General features: G+C 41.3%; 1 protein-coding gene across 1 annotated transcript; it reads left to right on the forward strand.

The window, feature by feature from the left end:
* Positions 1-913: 913 nt before the first annotated feature.
* Positions 914-9,954, forward strand: cited1 (Cbp/p300 interacting transactivator with Glu/Asp rich carboxy-terminal domain 1). The gene is made up of 2 exons (XM_005806411.2): positions 914-1,057; positions 7,125-9,954. Exon 2 carries the CDS (start codon positions 7,144-7,146, stop codon positions 7,723-7,725), a length of 582 nt encoding a protein of 193 aa, XP_005806468.1. The 5' UTR covers positions 914-1,057; positions 7,125-7,143; the 3' UTR covers positions 7,726-9,954.
* Positions 9,955-10,922: the final 968 nt, after the last annotated feature.

Consider the following 10,922-nt stretch of genomic DNA (forward strand, 5'->3'; position numbering starts at 1 on the left):
CATCATCCTGCTCTTGAAAACTTGGTTTGGGAGGGTTTCAACGTTACATTAGCGTTTGAAGGGACGCATGTCGACTTCCCAAGAGTTCTTTGAGTTCTTATGAAGTACTGTATGAAATGTCCTGTCCAGGAACAACTTTGTTCTTGTTCTTTCAACCTCGAATAAAAGAACAAATGTCTCCGCTCATGCGTCTTGTCTGTACAAACCGCAACTCTATCACAGTTTCTTTTCTCTTCCAAGTGCCCCAAACACAGCCACACAAGTGATTTAGAAGTGGTGGAGGTTTCCCCCAATGTTACATATCGTAGCATGTTGTCTACAATCAACAAGAAGCTCTACAATAGAACAAGAATCTAACCGCGCAGTTAGATTTACCGATTGCTGCGCTGCTAACTAATGTCAGGAGAATAAGGCAACAACAATGCATTTCTCTCCTTCTTATGTGTTTAAACAAGTACTGTCAATTGATCACAAAATTTAATCAGATTAATCACTCTAGCACTGTGATTAATCACGATTAATCACCACGCTCAGGAGCCTGCCAGGAATGCCAATGCTGATTAGCGGTAGGCTAAGTTGTTTCTCTGACTTTACCACATTAAGTAGAGCATGATATGCTAATGGCGCATCATGAAATAATAAAATAAAAGCATTAAAATAAAATCTAGAAACAAAGACACCAAGGGCGGCTGAAACAAGGCGACACACACCACACTAGTTTTCTTCTTGTCTGTGCTAATGAGACTTCAGTCCAGATCCAGTGAAACTCCACTCCTGGCTTTGTGAATGTTTGGACTCACACAAACACAGACACACACACACACACACACACACACACACAAACACACACACACACTGGGCTTTTCAGTGAGGAGGAGTGACACACAAACTGCTTTTTATTCAGCAAGCAGCTCTCTGAGGACCTGACAGAGCCTCCTGCAGTCACTCTGTGAACACGCTTCTCCCTGACAGACCTCAGCGTCTCCAGTAATTCACTTTCACATCCACAGCAGGCACTCTCTCTCTTCTTGGACTGGGCTTTTTAAACTCCTAGCAGGTTGGTCCATCTCTGATTTATTTTTTTTTTCCACATCATGACACCAGGTCAGTGTATATTTGTGATGAATCGAGGGAAAGTTTTAATATCCGCAAACTGCGATTTCACCAATTCTGTTTTGTCTTACTGCTACCCTAATTTATTGTTTCTTGTAGTAAATGTAATGAACATCTCAGGAGCTTTTTTTTTTAGTGTATTAGGACACTATCATTATGTTTTAGCATTTGAATTCGTGAGAATATATTTAAAGTTAAAAGTCAATGGTTGCTCTCTGTATAACAGGCAGAGACTGTAAAATGTTACTCGTGAAAATCAGACTGTTGTTCCTGTTTTTAATTTGCCTCTTATTAACCATCCTCAATGTGGAGCCAATTACAGCCATTGGTTTGTGTGTGTGAGCAGGACAGACACACTGACATTTTAATTAGCTCGCCAGTCTGTAACTGTGTAACTGAAACTGCTGCTGTTGTTGTTGTAGTAGGGGGTTTGAGTGTCTGCACTCAAACAACACTTTGCGATTTCCCAAACTCCCAGAACGCTCTTTATATTTGCTGCAGCACAAAGTCTCTGTTATGCTGATATGTAGTCCTTTAGTACCATTTGATCGCTGATGTTTTGGACTCATAACTGTACTAACTAACCAAAACCTTTCCCTAATGTACTATTTTTGAATTACATTCATATCTCATTTAGACTATTTCCAGCTGTAGATGAGAATTAGCTTCTACTAGCTGTTTTAGCAAATTAGCTTGGTTTCACAGTTTTTAAAGCTTTTGTTAACTGAAGATATTTCAACAAAGTCATGTTTCCTAAGAAAAAAAAAAAATTTGTTCTGATTTTTTAACTTATGTGTTGTGGAGGTGATAATTCTCTTACCTTGCAGAGCGGTAAGAGTCATACCTTGCAGAGAGTTTGTAGAAATCTGAAGAAATTCTGGAATGCTAACAGCTGATCAGAAATTAACACGTTTTTGCTCATTTTAACTTCTGAAAACAACTTTTTTCAGTGCTGCGCTGAATAAAATAGCGACAGCCTTAAAGGGCGAAGCCTGTACGAAATAGAGCAACTTTGACCAAAATATGTTCATACCCGGTGGATACATCTCTAAACTAGCACATTTTAACTTCCAACACTTTCACAAGGGGACGCTGTTTTTTGTTTGTCGCTAGTTTTCTTAGCCAAACAACGACATTGTATTTGCGCAGAAATGCACACATGGAGTATCACTCCGCCAAAACAGCTGCGACTTCTGGTTCTGTTGGGACTAGTTCCGAAACGTACGAGACACTGAAAATGTTGGGTTATGGCAGTTAGAGAGCTCCGTAACATATTTGTTTAAGCCAGTAGAGCTGCTTTTAAAGAGGAAACTCAGAAAGACACAGTATGGAGAAAAGTTTACAAAGTTAACATTATTGTGACGAATGGGGCAGCAAGGACTTTCCTTTGGATTCTTTTGCAAACATTATTCTCCTCTGTAAATGGACTGTTGTACAGTGGACCCTGGTACTTGCGGAGGTTAGGGACTACAGTCGCCTATGAATAACTAAAATTTGTGAAATCTCTTCTGAAAATACTTATAACTGCCTATTTTAAAAGTTCAAACAATCGTAATATGCATTAAAACACAGAGTGGAAACCGTCTTAATATCTAGCTTTCCCTATCTCTGCTCTTGGTTGGGGGTACAGCCAATCAGTGGCAAGGAAAATAAATGGAGCTCCTGGATTGGCTGCTTTGCAAACGCTTGCTAATAGCGTGTCCAGATAGGTTTTTCAGCTTCTCCAGCTGTATTTTATTTGAAATATTTTTGATTTGGGTTTATTCCACAGAAAAATCCGTTAATGTACAAACATTGAGCAGGAATATTGAGAATTTGCAGAACGTTGAGCTGTTCACAGCTGTTCACTCCATTGAACTGAACTTCATGCCATGTCCTCCATTCACACACACAGATGCTTGGGTGCAGGTTGATTCAGAATGTGAGGGACATCCAGATTTTCGGGTCTATTTTCGGTTAAAAACAAAGAAACAAAAACTAATTTTGTCCCATCATCACTGAACAGGTGACTGCTTTTTCACAAGACCATTACACTGAAAACCTCAAGATGTTCTTGAGGTTTTCTTGAATGTAAAGGTCAAATTTGTGACACTATTCATATAATGTTTTTAGCTAACTTAAAGTGAAGCAGTTAAAGTTTGTCAAGGTCCAAAACAATTTGGAGTTGTTGATCATAGCCGTTTCAATTTACAGCTCATTCTGGTCCTCGTGTTTATATTTTCAGGAGTGATTTAGAGTTGTAGGCCTTTGGTTAATGTTCACCATATGAAGTTCTATGCCTGCTGGGAGAGTCTGGCTTAATTACCTCAGCAGAAAATTAAGACAGATGCAGACTCGCTCGCAGCCAAGACAGCAGTCCAGACTGCTAATGAAATAATTTGCCAAGCGAAACCAAGATTTCACAGTGCTGCGAATGTGCAGGAGAAACACAATAAAGTCGGGTCAGCTGTAAGTAGGAAAAAAAAACAACAACAAAAAAACACACTGGCTCGCTTTCAGTTGTTCACAGCATCCTTCCTCACTCTGCTGATCTGTTGCTCACGCTTTGTCCTCCGTTCACACTGAAACGTTTGGGTACAGGTTGGTTCAGATTGTGAGGGACATCCAGCCCTGGGTTTTCGGAATAGCTCTATTTTCTGTTAAAAAATTAAAAATAAAACGTATTTTATCATATCCTCACTGAACAGGTAACTGCTTTTTCACAAGGCTGTTACACTTGCAAGGTAAGGAGTATCCTTGCGTTTGTTTGTTTGTTTGTTTATTTGTTTGTTTTTCACACTGCTGCCCCCTGTTGGCAGTTTACAAAGCTCAAATTACCATCGAATCTAAATTTACTCTAAAAACAGTCAGTCTCACTCTCAAAATAATATTAATCCAGTTACGCTGGCCATTTGAAATGTATATGTTGTTTGTTTAGGTATTTAAATGCAACTTTGTTATTTTTGTTATTTTCTCTAGCATACAAAGATACAGTAAGAGACTCAGCTATGGCAAATACAAACTTTCCACTGCTACACCAACATACTTTAATACAGTTTGGTTGTTATTTGTTGAAATCATTATTCAAGTTGTTGTTAGATAAGTCTTCATTTTTAAGTTTGTGTCTGACTGAAGGGGACAGTGACATCTGCTGGCGGAGTCGAACAGTACAGACAATTGAAAACATTTTGCCTCAATTTTATTCCGTTGCTAAAAGAGTAGATGGATGGAGAACAAGCATGAGAATAGAAGTGGTGAGAGTATTCATTTATCACTTTACTGGCAAAACAAGGGCTGGATCTGCACTAAAGGCTGGAATTTCACCCTGTTGTTTTTAAGTTTTCTCTTCTGGCCTCAAAATGTGCTTGTTCTGTTGCAGAGATACAGGCAAAAGACAGACGGCATAAGACATACCACTAAACAAAGATTTCGAAAGTTATTGCAGGAAATCCTTTTAGAAAGAAAAACATTTTCATTACAAATACAACATGATCTTTTTTCTTTTTTTAAAAAAAATCATCCTACAGAACTTCCTAGGAGTTCGTTGAATATTTGAATCCTCCTAAACCCTTGTCGTTAACATCTGACAAACGGAAAAATAAAATAAAAAAAACGCATCACTGAGGGATCGGTGGGCTGTTTATGTTTGCATCTTCTGCGCTCATGTGGTGTCAAGCTGTTGGGCAGAGGCTTCATGCGCGGCCTGGCCCCTGACAGTAATCGGCCAATGAATAATGAACAGACGCACAAACCTGCCTTTGACAGCTGTTTGGGATCTTTGTTTGTGTGTTAGCGCTATCGTTGGAGTGCAGCTGCATGCCTGCCTGTAGCAATTATGCTCTCTCTAAATAAGAGCCAGAGGAGAGGCTGCGTGTGTGTGTGTGTGTGTGTGTGTGCGTGTGTGTGTGTGTGTGTGTGTATGTATGTTAAGGCACACATGTTTTTTGAACCAAGTGTAATATAAACCAACTCGGAGACCATAATATGAGCCTCAAGGATTCTGTTGCATGCTCATACACATTGCATTACTCAGCCTTTTTACCTCCGCACACTGCAATAACATATTTGAGTTTTACACACACACACTTTCTGAGACACAGTCAGACATATGGCCTGTTCTCAGAGCCCATATGTACCCCCCCCCCCACATGTGACCCCGGCTCTCCTTGAGATCCTCAAAGGCTCTGTTGTGTTGGGAGTCCCATTCACACACACACACCCACACACACCCACACGCGCGCACACACTCACGCAGCCTACATACTCAGCCTCATAAACACTACTTCAAGTCGTCGGTGCCCACGGGCCTTTTCATGGTTAATTTGCTGTTCAGTAGGTCAGGAGGAAAAGCAGACACACATGCTCACCCCCCCCACACACACACAAAGTCATTCTCAAATTCAGAGAGTCATGCGGCCATCCTGGCACCAGCATCGCCTTGCTACGCGTTTCCCCACACAGATGTGACTCTTGTGATCTACAGGGAAAGAGGAACACGAGTGAACCTGCTGTTCACAGTCAACAGGGCTTTTTTAGTTTCATCAGGAACCTGCAATAAAACTTTGTTTTGTTTTTTTATTGAGATATCTTGCATATCTATGGGGGCTCCTCGTTTATTAAAAAAAAAAAAAAAAGGTCTTAAAATGAAATCATCTGTTCCACTGCAGCAGCTGCATTTCACCCTGGACATTTTGGAAACATCCAACCTTTAAGTTTAGAATATTTATTCATCCGGGGAAGAATCTGTCATTAAGAAATACTTAAACAAAAAAAAAATCCATGATGGCATAAACACCTGTCACGTTTATTTTATAATAATCATTTTTCAGCTCATCAGAGTTTCTAGGAACTTGTGTCATTCAGTTTCTTGGGGTATAAAAACAGGAAGTCCTTAAAAAGTCTTAAATATGTCTAGCTAAAATTTAGGCTTTAAAATGTCTTAAATTCGTTAAAGAAAATCTATGTTAGTCTTAAAAAAGTTGATCACAGGTCTTAAATCTTGTTGTGGCAGGACTATTTAATCTCTGTGACTAACAAGCTGGCACTACTTGCTAGCAAAAAAGCAAGCTAGAATATAGCTCAGTTCCAGGTGAGAAACAAAACGCTGCTGCCCAGAGCTACAAAACCTTAAACTTCACAATGTTTGTCCCCTGCATTTCTTTGTACATCTCTGTCATGTTAAAGGCCTTAAATTGTATTCATAATCTTAAAAAGTGATTGATTTGACTTGACTTTAGATTGAATTTTTCAGCAATAAACAAAAATCATGTATATAAAAAAATCATCTGGTGCTTGTTTCACATCCAAATGCCCTGGAAACCAACATTGGAGTGTGTGGTGCCTTACATTCTTTGAAATTCAGTACACTTTTGCAGTTTTCTGGACATTTGTCCCAGATTTTTGTGCATAGAAACTGAATACTGCTTCTCCATGTTTGGTTCTGGTTCCGGACAGTACTTGGAAGACTACGTGCTGTCTGGTTGGCTGAAGGGGGATTGTACAAGGTGCTAGTAACGGGGACACCAAAAGGTTTTTCCATTTTCAGAAATGTTGATCTTCAAACTTGTCGCATTATAGAGCTGACATCACAAGTTTTGCTCACCATTAATAATTTAGAAATGTAATTTATAGAGAAGTGCTGGCCTTCCACAGTTTGTTCCTCGACTTATTGTCTTTGTGTGAGGCTTTTTGTTTCCTAATAGGACATATACCTAGTTGCTGCTCAGCTTCTCCTTATTTAAAAACAGATAGCTGCTGATGGACCCCGGTGCAGATGGACCAGTAACATGAAAAACATCAAATGTTGTTGACTTTTCAGTTTGATGTTAGCATCTAATGGAACGGGGACATTTTAATGGGACACAAAGAGGATGTTTTCTCATTCAGCTTTATTATCTGCTAATCTAAGCAGGAAAATGATCTCGCCTGATGCCTATCTGATATCAGCGGGACTTTTCAGCTGTCCAGCCTATCTCTTCCTTGTCCTTCTGTTCGGTGACATTTCTCCATCCTTCCTCTTTGTCCTCATGCAGGTTCTGGGTTCTCCTGGTGATGACCTCAATCCTGTGCCCTGGCAACACCTACGCTGCGATGAAGGACCTCTCATCGTCTTCTTCTCCTCTCACCACCCTCCTCCACTACTCTTCCTCCAAGCCCTCTGTCGTGCCCTTCTCCTCTTCGGCGGGTTCCGCCTCGTCGCCGGGGGTCTCGCTGTCAGCCGCGCCGCTCTCCAAGCCGCAGCCGTTCTGTCTGCAGACGGGTCCGCACCTCATAGCCAGCATGCAGCTGCAGAAGCTCAACTCTCACTACCAGAGCCTCGCCTCGGGGGTCTCCGCCGGCCACTCGGCACCCGGCGGGGCTCAGAAGACCTTCGGGGGCTCGCCGCTGAGCACGGCCAGCCCTCTCCTGGGGCCCTCCGGAGGCCTCGGCACCGGCGGGAACATGGGAGTGGGGATCGGCATGGCGGGCCAAGGCTCCGGAGCGGCCGGGATTATCGACTTTGACCCCGTGGACGAGGAAGTTCTCATGTCTCTGGTGGTTGAGCTGGGTTTGGACAGAGCCAACGAGCTGCCGGAGCTCTGGCTGGGACAGAACGAGTTTGACTTCATGTCAGACGTCCCGGCCGGATGCTGACCAGCACAAAGAAAGACAAAAAACCCACACAAACATTCGGAGACAGCAGAATTGATCGACAAAGAGAGAGAAGGCTTCTCTCACTGTTTTGTTTTTCTTCTCTGACTTGCTTGGTTGATATGTTCAAGGAGAGAGTTTGAGAGATTCACGGCGCCTTCCTGTTTCTGCTTTACTGTCATGGTGTTAACTCGTGGACAGGAAATTCAACAAAAAAAGGACCTCTCTCTTTAATTTGTCTTGCGAGTTCGTTTCACCGTGACGTTCTCACTCGAAGAAATACCCAAAGCACATGCGGAGCTTGTCCTCCTTTGTCCACCACTGCATCTCTGGGCCTTATTAAAAACCAGTTGGCTGATGCGAGACGGCTTCAAAGAAACACACAAGTCAACCTCTCGAAGGCCGAACTCTAAAGACGAGTAAGATGCACCTGTCGGATCTGGGTTGGCGCGTAAAGAACATGGAAAAACAGTGAACCAGGACTACCACAAAAAAGGATGACAAACACTACGCTTCCTGTTTTCTTAATAGACAATATTGAGCCTCCGCTCTCATGGGAAAGAGACTTCACCTCTTTGACTCCACAAAGATCTGATTGTCTGAGAACTGGTTATCTCCACATACTTCTTCTTTTTTTTTGGAATTTAGATCAAGCAGTCGTACCCTTGTTACTTAAGACAGCGGCTGATTATCCATCAGGGGGAGTCCTGGACAAGGGGACCTTCTATAGTCGCTGTTTTTGTGAACATAATGAATCAGATTAAGGGACGTGGAAACTTTAGGAGCATGTGACATGAAAGCGGTAAAAATGTGTAGAGCACAGCGCCGCTGAAACAACTGGAGCCTTTCGGTCAATTCTGTGCCAAGCTAAGCTAATGCAGAGCATTTAATCTGTGGACATAAACCCCAAAATGTTAGATTCACACACTTTCAGCGTCATGGCTTTTCTACTTTACCGCTCGGATAACTTTGTTAAAACAGCTTATATCAGCTCGGGCTAACCGTAAAATCACTTTCCTTCAAGTTGCTGAGGAGGTAGCATGCTGCTTCAATACTTTGTGTTTGCACACCTTTGACCCAGAGCAAAAGATGTAGAGCTAAACTGTCACAGGAAATGTCAAAGTCGAGAAAAAACTGTTTTTGGCTTTGGTTTGGTGTTATATGACTCTGTAACACCTTGCAGGATTAATACCTTCATCATGCTCTGCAGCGAGCAATAACGTTTTACTCTGGCGGGAGCAGCCAACAACACACACTGTCATATAGAGAATTGAAACCACTTGCCTCTTGCTGCACAGATCTCTCATCACTTCATCCGCTGAATCGTCGACCTCAGAGGGCGTCGTCCAGTGAAATCGCAGCGGATGTGCCTAGTTCACTCGGCTCATATGGATGCTCAAAGTAAATGGGAGCTGTTAAAGTGTGTGGAGAACTAACACTCGACTCAGACATCCAGAGTTCTCTGTTCTTTCTTTGTTTTTAAAAATAAAAGAAATTTGGATGATTTTATGGCAGATATTTCTGGTCAAACTTTCAATTTAGAATCTGGAAAAATATTGGATGGATTGTATGGAGTGGTTGACGGATGGATGGATGGATGGACGGACAGGTGGATTAGATGGATTGATCGACAGACGGATGGATGGAAAGATAAATGTATTGATTGACGGATGGATGAATGGATTAATCCTTAGACAATGAAATTTGGAAGAAGGTACAGAAATGCGGATATTTCCTGTGTACGAACCTTGATGCTCTGTGATGTTTTCAGTGAATTCAGCAGAAGCCTTTGAAACCTTCCCTCTGGAGCTTCCTGCTGCGATACAACATTATTTTATTGTCTTCATTTAAAGTGTCGGGTTACACAATCTCAAGTGTGTTTGTGCCATGTGATATGACCGAAAGCACCAGAAGAATGCTAATACGGGGCCTTGGGTTTATATTGCATAAACCGTTTTCTACATGTGAAACTAAGTGTTTAATAGTGGCCATTGCACGGCTTGGAATCATAATAGGCCTTTAATGTGATTTTATTCCTTAAGAAATACATAAATGTACAGTAAGACATAAAAAATCTGTTTAGAATCAAGATACATATGACATGTCAAGCAAAAAGATGGATAACTTACAGATTTGTGGTTTTAACTCCCTGATCTTTTCCTGTTTTCGACTTTCATGGATGGTCGTGTATTTATATGATCGTAAATAAAGTTAAAGCTGCAATATGCTCAAGTTTTGCTTTTAACTCCTTGGTATTTACTCTTCAAAAGTGTTGAAACCCCATTTTGTATTTTGTCATGATACATCAACAAACTTAAACAGCAACAAAAAAAATTTAGAAATAAAAATATCTGAAAGATATTTGGCTTTATAACACCATCGTTTGATGCCAATCCAGCTGAAGGTCTTTTACGATATGCCTTTACCATCTTCTCATAAAGAGTTGTAAGTTTTCACCCAATTTTCTTTGCAAAGTAGCTCAAAATCTTGTCACAGATCATCAATTGGCTTAAGATTAGACTTTGACTAGGTCTTTCCAACACACAAATTATTCCACTGTATCTTTGTCCTGGTGGAAGTTGAACCTTCGCACACAGGTTCAGGTCTTTCACAGTCTCCAAAAGGTTTCCCTCCATCTCCCCATCACCTCTGACCTGAGGAAGAACATTCCCTCAGGAGATGATGATGATGGTGCCAAGAAGGATTTTACATAAATTGAAGAACATTGCCGACAACCTTGAGCATCATCTTCATCAGACTGTTTATACAACAACGCCTGATCTTTAATCAAAGGCTTCCTCAGAATCTTATTAACTCTCACACACTACTTCCTGCCATCAGCATCCACAACAACTTTGTGAGGAAACCTCTGTAATATGAGTTAAAGTTACAACAACATTTAATTTCCCTTTGGGATTAATAAAGCATTTTTCAATTGCACTGAATCATTTTGCCTTTTGAAGGTTACTGTACACAACATATGTTTCTAGTTGCTTCTGTGCTTTGGAGGGTGTAGGAAAGTCTTGGAGACTTGAAGCCAGCACTTGACCTCCCCACTCATCCTAAAGGGCTTTACAACTATGTTTTAGATAAATGCAGTCAAGATGAGTTCCTCCCCAATACTCACCTCCCCCCCTGCTTCAACCCTAGACATGTTATCTGTTGTGGTAAGAGGAGACCAGAGGCGACAACAAAAGGAC

This window comes from Xiphophorus maculatus, chromosome 14 (genome assembly GCF_002775205.1).
Source record: "Xiphophorus maculatus strain JP 163 A chromosome 14, X_maculatus-5.0-male, whole genome shotgun sequence".
NCBI lineage: Eukaryota > Metazoa > Chordata > Actinopteri > Cyprinodontiformes > Poeciliidae > Xiphophorus > Xiphophorus maculatus.

Excerpts from the sequence above, each read along its gene's own strand:
- cited1 (XM_005806411.2), top strand. The coding sequence starts at position 7,144 with ATGACCTCAATCCTGTGCCCTGGCAACACCTACGCTGCGATGAAGGAC.